The sequence below is a fragment of the Apostichopus japonicus genome, chromosome 2 (genome assembly GCF_037975245.1).
Source record: "Apostichopus japonicus isolate 1M-3 chromosome 2, ASM3797524v1, whole genome shotgun sequence".
NCBI classification, from domain to species: Eukaryota; Metazoa; Echinodermata; class Holothuroidea; order Aspidochirotida; family Stichopodidae; genus Apostichopus; species Apostichopus japonicus.
Window position 1 is genome coordinate 32,288,781 of NC_092562.1, and position 17,419 is coordinate 32,306,199.

Below are 17,419 nucleotides of genomic sequence, written 5' to 3' on the forward strand. Positions count from 1 at the left end.
AATAAAAAAGTTGTCAGTATTTTGCATCCTCAACTGCGAATTTTTTCGTCGCCAGACATCGCAAAAAAATGACAACAATTTTCGGGGGCTTTCGCCCCCACGATCCCCACGAGGGGTTCTAACCCATAACCCCACCATAGCCCTAAGACGGGCCCCTGGACACCACGTCTTTATGCTCGCACGTTACCCGTGCTAGGCAGGCGAACACCGGCGGGAAATCGGCAGTGTGTTCGCGGGAAATTGAACAAGGTTTTCCAACACTGCTGAACTGTGCAGTTACTGTATGCATCATGTTCAAGGTTTTCACGGAGGCATTTGAGGAAATGAATGGTTAGTACAGTGTATATATGCTGCACTAATGCTGTGTGTAGGCCAAGGTTCACGAAGGTCATTGGTTATATTCGCGCGCCGTAGACGTGCTTTTAGATGTTACGGAGAGTCAGGTTTCCATGGATATTAATCGAAAATGAATCTGAGTTTAACTGACGCTAAAGAAATGGATCGTCTTGGGCAGATTAACAAATCATTGCAAGTATAAATAAGTACAGGTAGCTCTGCTGTTAAAAAGAAAAGTTCAATATCGGTTTGCTGTAATCGGCAATTAGGCAAAATTTTACCGATACCGATATGCTGCCGATATTGCAAATATCGGCCGATACCGATATTGAAAACGATTATCGTAGCAACACTAGTATAAATAATAATAATAAACAAACATTTTGTAGTTAATACATTGATCGCCAACATTTGGTCCGTTTTGTGGTAATTTCAAAACTGCTATTCAATATTGGGGAACTGCTATGCAACAAAAATATTGTATAGCAATTGTCGAAATTTGTTGCTATGCAATTTTTTGGCCATAAGTCGAACACTGTACAGTAGTGTATGCAGTAATGTACAGTAATGTATATAATGCAGTAGTGTATGTAGTAATGTACAGTAATGTATATAATGCAGTATTGTATGCAGTAATGTACAGTAATGTATATAATGCAGTATTGTATGCAGTAATGTACAGTAATGTATATAATGCAGCAGTGTATGCAGTAATGTACAGTAATGTATATAATGCAGTAGTGTATGTAGTAATGTACAGTAATGTATATAATGCAGTAGTGTATGCAGTAATGTGCAGTAATGTATATAATGCAGTATTGTATGCAGTAATGTGCAGTAATGTATATAATGCAGTAGTGTATGCAGTAATGTACAGTAATGTATATAATGCAGTAGTGTATGTAGTAATGTGCAGTAATGTATATAATGCAGTAGTGTATGCAGTAATGTACAGTAATGTATATAATGCAGTAGTGTATGCAGTAATGTGCAGTAATGTATATAATGCAGTATTGTATGCAGTAATGTGCAGTAATGTATATAATGCAGTAGTGTATGCAGTAATGTACAGTAATGTATATAATGCAGTAGTGTATGTAGTAATGTGCAGTAATGTATATAATGCAGTATTGTATGCAGTAATGTGCAGTAATGTATATAATGCAGTAGTGTATGCAGTTATGTGCAGTAATGTATATAATACAGTAGTGTATGCAGTAATGTGCAGTAATGTATATAATGCAGTATTGTATGCAGTAATGTACAGTAATGTATATAATGCAGTAGTGTATGTAGTAATGTACAGTAATGTATATAATACAGTAGTGTATGTAGTAATGTACAGTACTGTATATAATACAGTAGTGTATGCAGTTATGTGCAGTAATGTATATAATACAGTAGTGTATGCAGTTATGTGCAGTAATGTATATAATACAGTAGTGTATGCAGTAATGTACAGTACTGTATATAATACAGTAGTGTATGCAGTAATGTACAGTAATGTATATAATACAGTAGTGTATGCAGTAATGTGCAGTAATGTATATAATGCAGTAGTGTATGCAGTAATGTACAGTAATGTATATAATGCAGTAGTGTATGCAGTAATGTGCAGTAAGGTATATAATGCAGTAGTGTATGCAGTAATGTACAGTAATGTATATAATGCAGTAGTGTATGTAGTAATGTGCAGTAATGTATATAATGCAGTAGTGTATGCAGTAATGTGCAGTAATGTATATAATGCAGTAGTGTATGTAGTAATGTACAGTAATGTATATAATGCAGTAGTGTATGCAGTAATGTGCAGTAATGTATATAATGCAGTAGTGTATGTAGTAATGTACAGTAATGTATATAATGCAGTAGTGTATGCAGTAATGTGCAGTAATGTATATAATGCAGTAGTGTATGCAGTAATGTACAGTAATGTATATAATGCAGTAGTGTATGCAGTAATGTGCAGTAATGTATATAATGCAGTAGTGTATGCAGTAATGTGCAGTAATGTATATAATGCAGTAGTGTATGTAGTAATGTACAGTAATGTATATAATGCAGTAGTGTATGCAGTAATGTGCAGTAATGTATATAATGCAGTAGTGTATGCAGTAATGTGCAGTAATGTATATAATGCAGTAGTGTATGCAGTAATGTGCAGTAATGTATATAATGCAGTAGTGTATGCAGAATGTGCAGTAATGTATATAATGCAGTATTGTATGCAGTAATGTACAGTAATGTATATAATACAGTATTGTATGCAGTAATGTGCAGTAATGTATATAATGCAGTAGTGTATGTAGTAATGTACAGTAATGTATATAATGCAGTAGTGTATGTAGTAATGTACAGTAATGTATATAATGCAGTAGTGTATGCAGTAATGTGCAGTAATGTATATAATGCAGTAGTGTATGTAGTAATGTACAGTAATGTATATAATACAGTAGTGTATGTAGTAATGTACAGTAATGTATATAATGCAGTAGTGTATGCAGTAATGTGCAGTAATGTATATAATCCAGTAGTGTATGTAGTAATGTGCAGTAATGTATATAATGCAGTATTGTATGCAGTAATGTACAGTACTGTATATAATGCAGTATTGTATGCAGTAATGTACAGTAATGTATATAATACAGTATTGTATGCAGTAATGTGCAGTAATGTATATAATGCAGTAGTGTATGCAGTAATGTACAGTATTGTATAAAATGCAGTAGTGTATGTAGTAATGTACAGTAATGTATATAATGCAGTAGTGTATGCAGTAATGTGCAGTAATGTATATAATGCAGTAGTGTATGCAGTAATGTACAGTATTGTATAAAATGCAGTAGTGTATGTAGTAATGTACAGTAATGTATATAATGCAGTAGTGTATGCAGTAATGTGCAGTAATGTATATAATGCAGTAGTGTATGCAGTAATGTACAGTAATGTATATAATGCAGTAGTGTATGTAGTAATGTGCAGTAATGTATATAATGCAGTAGTGTATGCAGTAATGTGCAGTAATGTATATAATGCAGTAGTGTATGTAGTAATGTACAGTAATGTATATAATGCAGTAGTGTATGCAGTAATGTGCAGTAATGTATATAATGCAGTAGTGTATGTAGTAATGTACAGTAATGTATATAATGCAGTAGTGTATGCAGTAATGTGCAGTAATGTATATAATGCAGTAGTGTATGCAGTAATGTACAGTAATGTATATAATGCAGTAGTGTATGCAGTAATGTGCAGTAATGTATATAATGCAGTAGTGTATGCAGTAATGTGCAGTAATGTATATAATGCAGTAGTGTATGTAGTAATGTACAGTAATGTATATAATGCAGTAGTGTATGCAGTAATGTGCAGTAATGTATATAATGCAGTAGTGTATGCAGTAATGTGCAGTAATGTATATAATGCAGTAGTGTATGCAGTAATGTGCAGTAATGTATATAATGCAGTAGTGTATGCAGTAATGTGCAGTAATGTATATAATGCAGTAGTGTATGCAGTAATGTACAGTAATGTATATAATGCAGTAGTGTATGCAGTAATGTGCAGTAATGTATATAATGCAGTAGTGTATGTAGTAATGTACAGTAATGTATATAATGCAGTAGTGTATGTAGTAATGTACAGTAATGTATATAATGCAGTAGTGTATGCAGTAATGTGCAGTAATGTATATAATGCAGTAGTGTATGTAGTAATGTGCAGTAATGTATATAATGCAGTAGTGTATGTAGTAATGTGCAGTAATGTATATAATGCAGTATTGTATGCAGTAATGTACAGTACTGTATATAATGCAGTATTGTATGCAGTAATGTACAGTAATGTATATAATACAGTAGTGTATGCAGTAATGTGCAGTAATGTATATAATGCAGTAGTGTATGCAGTAATGTACAGTATTGTATAAAATGCAGTATTGTATGTAGTAATGTACAGTAATGTATATAATACAGTAGTGTATGTAGTAATGTACAGTACTGTATATAATGCAGTAGTGTATGCAGTTATGTGCAGTAATGTATATAATGCAGCAGTGTATGCAGTAATGTACAGTAATGTATATAATGCAGTATTGTATGCAGTAATGTGCAGTTATGTATATAATACAGTAGTGTATGTAGTAATGTACAGTAATGTATATAATACAGTATTGTATGCAGTAATGTGCAGTAATGTATATAATGCAGTATTGTATGCAGTAATGTGCAGTAATGTATATAATGCAGTAGTGTATGCAGTAATGTACAGTATTGTATAAAATGCAGTAGTGTGATCCATGGTTTATAACTTTCAATTTCTGCTCTACCAATCTGTCCATTATCATCATTTTTGTTTATCATGTTCAAAAAATAATTCCTGTAATAATTAAGAAAAAGATGGATTCAGTTCTAACCTTCCAAGCACTGATACTGTATTTGTATTCCCCTACTGTAACATTCAATTTTACAAGTTTGTCAAGGTTTCTTCACATAGGCTTTTAGTGAAAAACGGGAACAAGAACGAAACAAAAGTAAAAAAACAGAAGACTCAAAATAGAATAATGAACAAAATGAATGTAGAAAACACCGGCAATAAATTTAAAAACAAAAAAAATGTGAGTTTTCATAAGATGATAAGAGATTTACGACCTGACTTACTTGAAGGAATCATCTACATGCTACCGAGGTTCTACCCTTTTGAAATAGTTTCCTGAATATCCATTGTGTTGTAAAGTTTATCGCGTAGCCACTACTCATGGCAGCAGAGACGGCATTTTTTTGTTCATGCAGACTGCCAGGAACCTAATCCCAACAGTTTGTTGATTACCCCACCTTTTTTTGGCTTTTCGTCTGACATTTTGCATTTCAACCCAACATTTCAGACGCTATTGACTTGGATGTTCTGTTAACTTCAACAAACTACTAGTACTGTACACCACCTGTGCCCAATATAACTGATACTTACATTCATGTTTGAAGGTCCTGTGTGAGAAGAGTCTCAACAAGCAGATCATAACCGCTAGGATGACTGGCCACACTAGTTCCACAGCCAGTCGAACCTGCAAATTAATAGATTCATATTAGTGTTCAAATCATAATCGGAATCGGGCCGATTATTGCATAATCAGAACATAATCGGAATAGGTAAAAATTATGTGGAATACCAGTTATGTCATGTACCAATTATTCAGAAACATATAGGTGAAAATATCATTATTCAAAATACATATGGAAGTTGAAAATATCAACTGATGTTTTAGGTTTGCTCTATTACTACGAAACATTAAAATAAAGACACCATCTATACGTCTTTCACAATGTAATTTCATCAAATTAGGCTGCCAGGGTCGCCGATTTTGCATCCCTCATGGTTACTGACTTCAATGTTTCTCGGCACAGTAAGCATGGTAACAATTAAGGAATTTGCTGGATAAGGCCTGTGTTGATTAGCTGAGTATAGGTTATGTTTAGGCATGAAATGCTCCGTACCTGTAGTGCAGTATTTGTCTTTGATGCACTAATTTGTAATTTGATGTTTCTTTTTCTCACAATTTGAAAAGGACCATGCTTCCCTGCCCATTACTTCCCTTTTACCGTGGACCCTCTTATCTCCATTTTTTTCAACCTTTCAATGTTTGCCGCAATGCCCTCAAAAAATAATTTGATTTCGGCAGAAATGCTGATATGCCTCGAATCCAAAGCTGTCGCATTAGGCCTAACACTACAGTAGGTTGTTACATTGTAAACAGGTCTCGGAATACGGTCTACAATTTTGCTCAAATCAATTATGCACAAGCAATATATATGCAAAGTTTTCATGTGAAAAAACATTATTGGAGTAGTTTCTAGTTGTTATGATTTCTTTACATCAATCTGGTAACATTCAACAGTTATTATAAACAAGTTACAATGGTACCAATTGCTGTTCAGTTTGATAGGCCTAGAAGTTAACATTTTCTAATTGAACTTGCATGGAGCTAAATAGGTAACAATTTAACAAATAAGGATGTTTAACTTCAAATTCGTAACGTTTGTATTTGTTCATAAACGGAATCATACTGAAAATAAGTACAAAATCATGTCGGAATGTAAGAAATATGTAATTAAAATTTTCACTTTAGTAAAGATTGAAGATGGATGGCTTGTCTGAGATAATTTTTGGGATGGATATTCTGAGTAACCATGCTTAGCGCATTTCAAACCATTAACAGGTGACATACACGTCGTGGTGGTTAGGTCAATTGCTTAGCACAGTGCTTCCTTGGTAGGATGTCATAGTTTTGTACTTCGGAAATTTGTAAACAAATTTATTTTTTTTCTTTCCGCGAAACCCCAGAGGTGACTTGGTCATGTATTCAAAAGGATACATAAGAGCCCTTTCTTACATTTAGTACAATGAAAGCAAGAAGAAACAGAGGAAAAGCACAACAATAATTGTTTCCTTTACATACTTTATTGCTGATTTTGTACAAATAGGATACTTTCTCTTTATTAAATAATCGGAATCGAAATTGGCCCGATAATGAGAAAAATAATCAGTATATAATCGATATTTTCTGTTTAAGCATAATTGTTTATCACTAATTCATATTGTAATCATCATTTTCCTTGATATTATGATATATTAAAACATGAGGGAGTTGTCGTTTCTTTCCTTGATGGCCCATCTTGTAGTTATGTTGTGGCAATTTCTTTTGCTGCTCTAGAGTTTTAACTTAATCTACTGTAGGAAGTGTGCAGGTTGCAGAGTATTTGTGTAAGGTGAAGAAAACTTCTGTTAATGAAATATAGGTCAAGTACAGTAAGGTGATCTAAGAGCTCTGTGTATTACCTAATAACTTTGAGAACAATAAAAAGCACAATGTGTAAATCCATCTACTGTACTGTACAATCATCAATATTATCCTCCAGTGTAATGTACAGTATTCAATCTACTGTACAATCATCAATATTACCATACCAGTGTAATGTAGTCAATCTACTGTACAATCATCAATATTATCCTCCAGTGTAATGTAGTCAATCTACTGTACAATCATCAATATTATCCTCCAGTGTAATGTAGTCAATTTACTGTACAATCATCAATAGTATCCTCCAGTGTAATGAAGTCAATCTACTGTATTATCATAAATGTTATCCTCCAGTGTAACTTAGGCATTCTACTGTACATTGTACAGTAGAACGCCTAAGTTACACTGGAGGAGTCAGTTGCCTGTTTTACTTACCTAGCTGTTACGGGGATCATATTTTACCTACTTTTCTTAAACGTCTAAGATAATAATTCTCATAACTTAACCGAACCTTTACTGACTGACCTTATTAATTCTAGACCATGAAACGTTCCTTGGCAACATGCCAAAAAATTGTTAACAACAGGTGTTAGACAGGGGATGAGCTCACAGTTGTTTGGCAAGGTACCTTGGAAAATGTAGCCTACCATAGTTGTAGTATAGTGCAAGCTATTGTTAGGCAGTCTAGGAATGGGGCTTTGCCGAACGTTGTTTCATAAAATCGCATGTTTTTTTAAGTTAAACTTTTTAATGATTGTAAGACAGATAGATCTCTTTTCATTTTATAACAAAATATGGCTACTCTAACTTGTCATTTCAAAATTTTCATCAGTTTTGTAACAATTTAAATTAAAAAAGTTGTCAGTATTTTGTATCCACAGCTGCGAATATTTTATCGCCAGACGCGCCAAATTTTCCAGGGCGTTAACCCCTGGACCCCCACAAGGGGTTCCACCACATGACCCCACTGGGGGACTACCCCACGCCATTATGCTACGCGTGCTAATTGTGTTTGCTGCGCGAACTCCGGCGGGAAATCGACAGGGTGTTCGCGGGAAATTTTACAAAGTTTTCCACACTTCCCCCCTACCCTCTGCCTACCCCGCCACAATGCACAAATTCAATATATCTGTGACCCATTGTTGTACTTGTAATTGCGTAGGCCTAGCCCTACTACCGTACACTTCTGTAGTAATCGCTTCCTAACAACCGACTTTCCTAACCTTGGCCTAGCTGGTGAAAGCCTTGTAGTCTAACACTCCATATGATCGCGAACTTCAATACACAATGCCAATATTAAGTAGGCCTCTATATTAGGCTTATAACTGCCATACAATGCCTGCGCTATTACAGTAGGGGCTATGCAATTAACAAAGAAATATTTGCTTCAAATATCTCTGTAACAGTTACCGATGAACTGAAAGAGAAACAAAAATCTGTTTAAAACTTCATGAAAACGCGCGATTCGTCTTTTTCAATGCAACGATCGTCAAAACTAAGCAAATACAACCAAATTCTTGACATACGCGTTACGAAAAAACGATACTTGCAGCGCTATTTTGAGAATGTACTTCCGCATCAAAAGTGGTGGCGCTCTTTCGGAATTATAATCTGAGTTATATAACTCTTATTTTGAGGCAACAACACAGGTTACGTTTAAACGTTAACCGTTCGGTTAATAGAAACGGTTAACCGGTTAGTGAATTAACCGGAATGACACAGCCCTACTGTACAATCATAATCAGTTCGCAGGTTTCTCCCGGGGGTGAAAAAAACTGCAGAATAAACCGCGGTTTTTTCCACCCGGAAGAAACAGGTTTCTTCCAGTTTCTTCCACGTCCCCGGAAGAAATAGGTTTCTTCCGGAAGAAACCGAACCATTATATTACCATTCCAGTGTAATGTAGTCAATCTACTGTATTATCATAAATATGATCCTCCAGTGTAACTTAGGCAATCTACTGTACAATAATAAATATTATTATCCTCCAGTGCCTTGTACAGTACAGTATTTCACCTACTAATGTGTAAGTTTATACTGCAGATCTATGCTTTGTCTGTCTGATGTAAACATCATTGTACTGAAATCTTATTGATCAGTCATAAGTCTGAAGAAATGGTATTGATAATGCATTAAATAATACTATCAGTTATAGCAACAATACAAATTTCTAAAACGTTTTTGCCCAGATTAAGAAACAGATTAACATTGACAAACTCTCTTCTTCATATTGTACTTTCTTATTTCAACTTAGAAGCCAGTGGAAAGCAGATCCTGTGGGGAATGGCACTATTAAGAATCTACCTGGTTTCATTTAAACTGTATAAAAATAATGATATTTATGATACTCTTCTGAAATCCCAATGCCTTTTACTGATTATTTCTTAAAACTTAAAATTAATGGCAACGGTGAAAATTTACAAAATTATTTTGTTTGTAATTAAGGTCTTTTTCATATATTGCATTATTGCTGTGAAGTTAACAAAATTTGAAAGAATACAGTATTTTATAATACTCAGCATTGTTACCAATGCAGGATATTGCGTCTGCGAACGAATCTTTTAGCCAGGGACACAAAACTTTTGGGCAGACGCATTCTTTTTTTGAGGGGGGGGGAAAATAAATCCCCAAGTACACACTCACAACTACTGTAGGCCTGTGCAAAACATAACAAACACTTTTTTGATTGAATATCTTTCTTTCTTTCTTTTCAAAGGACTACAACTTCTTCTCAACAGAACCAAAAAAAAATTCAATTCTTTGTACAGATGATTGAATTTGTTTGAAAGCAAATAAATCATAACAGTTAATACAAAGTACAGAGTTATCAACATTTCCATGCAGAGATTTTCCTGCTAAAAATAGTCAATGATGCATATCCAAATTTCCTGTGATTTGATTGGCTATTAGTCCCTCACCATTGCCTGCAAACATTCTTGCATTTATAGTGCGCTATGAACACAAAGTAATTTCTTTAAACACAACGTTACTGTCCCGTGTAGAGATAGCAAAATTTGTACTATAGGCTATCATATGTGTGCACTCAGATATCAAAACCTTAGGCCGTGTTGACACATACAGTATTTCGACAAGAACCGCTCATGGTACAGTAGAAAGTGGTAGTTTTTGTTTCTAAGAATATCATGTATATTTGAATCATGTTTGATCACGAAATGTTATGAGTTGATACAAAATATATATGAATTGTTTGGGAAGCTAACATCTCTCTCAGTATGTTTGTTCTCTCAATACTAAAAGTTGAAGTAAAATGCACATTCATACCACAGTAATTTCTTTATCGCAAAATTGCATAAATTTGCGAGTGGAAACAATATACTTCATACCTTGCCAAAAGTAGCCATTGGCGCTTCAACATTCCGTAAAATTTTATTTACATATATACTGTAATGGGATAGGGGCTGGGGTTTGGGTGACTTGCCTATAGTGGTTGGGGAAAAGTTTGTTCAACTTTGATTAAACATTAAGAATAAAATTGCATTGTGTACACTAACTGATTAACAGTACCTTACGGTAACTTATGAGTTCATAAAAGTTATGAGCAAGTACTAGGCCTTTTAGGGGTATGTTCTTGTGTGGTCGAGATCTATACGTAATATTTTCTTCATCATTTAAGGACCTCAATTAAATCAGTTAAAAAGTGCAGTATTTTTATTCTTGCATTTTCTCTAGGCACTTGTTTAACTTTACATTGGTTTCAGACATCCACAGCACATTCATAGCCTATAATATGTTCATAGACCCTATGTTAGAAGTGTGCACTGCATGATGCCTAGGCCACCATATATGGCAGAAGTCTAGGACAAAATTTTCTGCTTTGAACAAAATTTGACAGTAATTTTGCTGTTGTATACTAGTTACAGCATTCATCATTTGTTACTTTTTGTGCATATTATAGGCTTCCAATGCGCACAAACCCATGTTTTGTCAGGGGTCATCATAACTAAGTAATGTGCATTCCTGTAGAGGTATTTTTAAGTACATGTTTTCATGGAGGACTGTAGGGACGCAAGTTTTTCTGAGCGGATGCAAACATTTTAAAGACATTGCCTCCCGCAGATGCAACTTTTAAAATCCTTATAACAATACTGATATTATATACCATAAAATGGAATAAAGAAGGTATAGATGGTTATAACTGAGTCTGTGGCTCATATTTCTTTCTCAAAAGGAAGACCTGTATTATTGAACCCAATAACATAACTATAGAGTCAGTCCTCTCTACACATTTTGGGATGCTAATCTAAGAAAGAACTATATCCAATTTTGCTATTTTCCTCTTTTTTGTCCAAAGATTATGTTAAGACATAGTGAATAAAAGATACCACTTTGAAATTGTATTTAAATGATTGTTAGTGTGGCATTGCTCTAAAGTACTCTTCTAGAAGTACATTTAGTTAACAAATTCTCCAATGTATTTAACGAAAAGCAATGTCATGTAGGCACTTATTTGACTTACCATATAAAACAGCTCTCTCTAAACTACCTAAGAGTTATCTTGTTGTGAACTAATTATGCATTCATTTCACTTTGAATTATCACTTACCTTCTTTCTCTTTCTGGTGGTATAATTCTTCCAGCAGAGCATAAACAACTGACGTGTAAATTTCATTCTTGAGCTCTTCTGCTGCTAGTGTGCAATGTCCAAGTTCTAATGTTTCTGCTGACATTCAGGACAACTAGACCAAGCTGCTCTACAATTCTAAAGATTTACAACACAAATCTGTAAACAAGCAAAGGAAGAGATGAGATACACACTAGTTAGTTGTTTGTGGGACTAACTTCATTATAAATTGAAATGGTATAAACAGTGTATGTTCTCTTTATTAGTCTAACATCTTGAGTATGAGCAAGATTATCTAAACAAGCTGATAGTAGAGTCTCATTCACCCATAAAAAGCCTTCAGCTGTTCATTTAATAATGCAACGATTTCTCTTCAGAAGAACGTTTTGTCCATTCACAGAGTAAAGGACTTTTAGTCTGATCCCTTTCAAAGAGTAGCTTGAAATACCAGTATCTGGTACATCTTTTGTATTTAGGTTGAGAGTGTAGTATGGACTGTTGTTGCTAGCACCCCCACCCCCCCCCCCCCCGGCTCCAAGAACTTCTGTTTTATTATGGAAGGACCATGTATACATCTTTTATGTGATATATTTTCATGGTAAGGGTCAAGTTTGCTCGTTCGAACTTCTATGGTACTGAAAAATGGAGTACTGTATGTGCTGTGTGTAGCGAAGTAACCATGTGGTAACAACTGTTTTAATATTTATACAACTGCACAGTTTTTAACTGGGAGCACACAGGACGTGGCAAAGAAATGATACATCATACATGTTAGAATGATGATTTGACCCAGGCTGAGAGTTCTATGTCATTAGAAATTTATTATTCTTAAAACCTTGGAGTTTAATACATCATTTCAAATCACAAGAAACACGTTGAGAATTTGTGAATTGTTGTAAAGTTTTATCACCAGTTAATAGCTTTTACAGTTTATAATATACTGCTGTACTTAATATGCATTCAATTATAAACACCAGGAACCAATGTGGGTCATTCCATGTCAAATATATTTTGATGTTAATTCAAATGTGCAGAATTCATATACTGTAGGCCTAGTCAACCTTGAAATGAATTTCCGGTAAGGCTTGTTCTGTGTATGTGCTTTTTGGGGCTCTGGATTTGTTCTTACACTATACAGCAAGAGCATGTGTCTGTATCTTCGACTGTCCATTGTTACCGATGATGACTGTTGGGTGCAACAGGCAATCAATTAACATTTCCTGGCCCTCTTGTGCGAGGACAGACCAGCATTGGAACGGAAGTTTCTCCTGCAGGTGATACATTGATAGTCTAAGGTAAAACTATCAACTGCCCCATGACGTAAATAATGCTGCCGCTTGTACATTTCATTTCTCCTGTCTTCTACGGTCTTGATGGTGTTCCTCACTGCGAGTCTCCAGCTGATCCTATCACTGGCCAATGATTCCCATCTGTCAACATCAATGTTTGCTTTTCCCAAGCTTCGTTTCAGGGTACAGTATCTTTGTAACGCAAGATTTGACCACCCTGTTGCCTTTTGCCTTCTGAGAGCTCACCATAGAAAACCATTTTTGGCAACCCATGTTCAGGCATTCTGCGAACATGTCCTGCCCACCTTAACTGTGAGACTGTGACCATAGATTCAATGCTTGGTAGGCCTGCTCTCTGTAGGACCTGCACATTGGCTACCCTATCCTGCCATTTGATGTTCATGACCTGACGTAGATGGTTCATCTGAATACTGCCCAGTTTCTTAATGTGACGGCTGTATAGTGTCACGGTTTCTGTAGCATATAAAAGAGATGGCATAACTACTGTCCTGTATATTTTCATCTTGGTTGTCAATTTGATCTCATGTCTTGACCATAGACGCTTTGAGAGAGCTCCAAAGGACTTGCAGGCAGCTTTTACACGCTTTGATACTTCAACATCAGCACTGTTGTTGCTGGATATGGTACTGCCCAGGTATGTGAAGGTATTTGACTGCGTTAGTCTTTCTCCTTTGATTGTGATCTCTTTTTCTTGTCTAGCTTTGCCAGGCTTTGGTTGATAAAGCAGTTCTGTTTTGTAGAATTTATTTGCAAACCAAATAAGTCAGCAGCTGCTGAGAATCTGTCAACAATTTCCTGCATATCAGATTGATTGTTGGTGATCAAGGCAGAGTCATCAGCGAAAAGGAGTTCGCGTACACAAACTTCACGTACCTTGGTGTTTGCTCGTAGTCGTGCTAGGAATAATGCTACTGTTAGTGATTGTGTGTTACAATACTGAGGCCTACATACAGTACATGTGTTAATATTAGTGTTTCTACACGGGTCCAAAAATCAGGAACCCAGTAACCGAGAGCTGTTACCAGTCGGGTATTCAGGTATCAAAAAGAAGAACATTTCCCCTCTTGTATCGCAAATTATATTCTCCACTGACAATGTTTTCATGTTCAAATAGGTGTAAGATCAGGTATAATACCTTCCTCAATATTTTCTATTTGCTTTAATTTCTAAATAAAATGAAAAAGATACTGTTAGCAAACTGCTTATCCACTAGAGAGCTTGTGTAAGAGAATGTGTAAAAGTAAGTTGGCCTAATGTTTCAATCCTAGCAGGATCTTCTTCAGAGGCTAAATGACTTGTCATTTAGCCTTTGAAGAAGATCTTCCTACTATAATCGAAACGTCAGGCCAACTTACTTTTACACATGCTTTTATTTCTTATATTAACTTGTTTAATAACTTCATATAATTAACATCACTATTAACATCACACTGCCGCCGCTGCTTATGTTTGCTCTCCAGCTCTATTGGATTAGACCTTTTAAGTATCCAACTTAGCTCTTACACAGTTTTTACTTATCTATTTATTATACAGACTCAGGGTTTGCATTAGCCGCGAAATTGCGCAATTCCCGCAATTTGATCGCATTTGGAATAAAACTTAAGTAAAAAGCCTAACACCACACTAAGTCAATGGGAAAATCTTGCCTGTCGGTTTGCAAAACAAACAAAAAGCACACTTTGCATAGGATTCGGGTAATAAAGTAGGAACCGGGTAGTATCGCGTCGGGTGAGTACCCGGAAACCCCGTGAAAACACTAGTAAATATGACAATTTGGACTACTTTACTTTAACTGAATTTGTTTACAGGACATGGCTATGTCCATTGACTTGCTTTAAATGAGGTTTTATTTACTGGAAAAAAAGTTGGCCTAGTCTGCTGTACCTTTCAAATATTGTGACTGTAGGGAACCTTTTAAAGCAGCAAAAGATGCTTTAAGCTAGGCTGTCATGATAGACATTGTGTTGTGCTTCTCTGTTCAATGAAAAGCATAATACCACGTTCATTGAACTCATTCATTTTCCTTTCACCACATTTAGATCAAACTTCAGGAAATTGACTAGCCTAGCATATATAGTAAAAGCTCCATTATTGACAAGTGTACCTTCGTAATTGACGCACCTTCGTAATTGACATACCTTCAAATATTACTAGCTCAACAACACAGCAGGCTACCGAAACCTTTTGCAGTCAAGCAGAGTTACATTTTTCATGAGTTTTCATGAGAGAATCCATTTCAGGTATATGCTGATCTGGGTTTTGTTAAGTTTTTAACACCCTCCCCCCAGTTTTGCACATTTTTGGCATTGGAAATCATACTCCCTAAAATTAAACAAATAACCTCAATATAATACCACTAGGCACTACTCTCTGGGACCTGACCTATCTGAGCTTAGACTCTAGAGGCTTAAAGCATAGCAAACAGCATCCGAAGTCAATGGATGTATACTCTACACTACAGTTAGCTTATCGACAAATGTGTCAATTTAGGGGTATAAAGAACTTGACCCAGCGAACGTTTTGTCAAAGGCCGTAGCTATTCTAACGACTAGTCGTAACAATTATTTATAAACTATTCTTACGACAAAGGTGAATTCAAGCGCAGTAAAGTAAATAAAGCAACTGCGCACGTAGTAGGGGTAACCCTAACCCTAACCATAACCCTAAACCTCAATCCTAACCCTAACCGGAAATTGTTGTTACTCCTGGTCATAAAAATAGTACTCCTGGTCATAAAAATAGCAACTGCGCATGCGTAGTCGGAAATTATTGTTACGACTAGTCGTAAGAATAGCCACTTTGTTTGTCAAATTCTGCACAATTGCAGGTTGCGTAGGCACAGAACAAAAAATATATTGAAATCATTACATTTCTGAGGAACTACACATATGAAAAATGCACACAGTTGAGTGATTTGGATTTTTTTGTTGATAGATATCGTTAATCAACACCTTAAGTGCATCAATTATGAGCCCACCTCGCTACTTCATCTTGTTTGTTTGGTAGGAAAAAACATGGTTCTAGGTTAGGCCCTAGCCTATACAGTATTTCTTCTCCTTTCATTGGCTGACTGAAATTTTGAACTAATAATAATAATAATAATAAATGAGACTTATATAGCGCCAAATCAGTAAACAAAAGTTACTGCTCAAAGCGCTTTACAAAGAAGTAAATTAATTTACAAAAGAACAAGTGAAAAAATGGGTCTTAAGTAGACTTTTGAAAGTAGAAAGTTTAAAGCATGTTCGAATGTGATCTGGTAACTTGTTCCAGAGATAAGACCCAGAGTATTGGAAGCTTCTGTAACCATAGTTCTTCAATCGTGGTTTTGGAACAGTTAAAAACAGTTTGTTGGAGGAACGAAGTGTGCGAGTTGGAGTATATGGCAAACCTGCATAACTCTTGGACTGCAAATATTAACTATACAATTCAAACTTTTGTGTTACTGATCACATGTGTTATCAACTGTTTCCCCTTCCCCAGTTTCGGCTAGTCTAGGGCTTACTTCATGCTATAGGGCTCTTCTCTAAGCCTCTACACTTGTAATGGTATTGTTATTACCGTTCGTCTAAGCTACGTTAATGGCTAACATAGGCCTAGGTCTAGCATAGTTCTAGGCTACCCCTATTCCTAACGTTAGGCATAAAAGCAACAGACCTAGGCCTAGACTAATAACAACTTTTATTTAACTAAACTAGGGCTTAGACCTAACAAACAGTTAAAGTTCACTTACTCTTGCAAAGTTACAGTCAGTGGGGAATTTACTTGAAATTTGCTATAAATAATCAAGTATTTAATGCCAACCTTTTGCAAGACTTGGCAAGCGATCACATTCGAAAATTTATGTGGGTTAACACGTTCCTCACTCTCATGTAAAAAATATCAATGTTGATGACGTTCGTCGTTCAAGTTCAGCAGACTGCTAGCTCAGTAACAGTAAGCGCTTCACATACTAGGCTAGTACGACTACTACTAGTGGCAGGCCTGTCGTATTACTAAGAAAAATTCTTGGAAAGCAGGACTGTGGAACGCGACATTTTGGAAGTGATTATGACATCGTACAAATTGTATTAACCTTTGCAGGATTAGTTCATGTCCGGAGACTTGTGATAGGTTGTTCCATAATATGCTCCAATGCTGCATCAATTTTGTTAATACAGTAATATCAAGGGCGTAGGAACCGGGGGGGCTGGGGGCGCCAGCCCCCCCAGTGAAAAATATGGGGGGGGCGGAAGTATCGTTCCGCCCCCCCCCGCTCCGCAAGTCAGAAAACCCCTTTTTCATTTCCAAATGAGAAAAAAATCTCATTTGAAGCACCAAATTGCATCTAAGGCCAGGTGAAAATGCAAAATTCTTTACAAAATGGAGTGGGTGTTGAAGTGTGCTATATTGCACCAA

General features: G+C 35.7%; 1 protein-coding gene across 4 annotated transcripts in view; it reads right to left on the minus strand.

Annotated features, from left to right (window-relative positions):
* The window catches only part of LOC139957379 (phospholipid-transporting ATPase ABCA1-like), a 185,623-nt gene extending 168,627 nt beyond the window's left edge, over positions 1-16,996 (minus strand). For 3 of the 4 annotated variants that reach the window (XM_071955280.1, XM_071955281.1, XM_071955278.1), the window contains exons 1-3: positions 16,755-16,996; positions 11,694-11,870; positions 5,302-5,395 (exon numbers count right to left, since the gene is read on the minus strand). In XM_071955280.1, the coding sequence (XP_071811381.1) occupies positions 5,302-5,395; positions 11,694-11,759 (160 nt within the window). In that variant the 5' untranslated portion in view covers positions 11,760-11,870; positions 16,755-16,996. The remainder of the gene's footprint in view (positions 1-5,301; positions 5,396-11,693; positions 11,871-16,754) is intronic. The other variant, XM_071955279.1, reaches the window with a different exon arrangement.
* Positions 16,997-17,419: the final 423 nt, after the last annotated feature.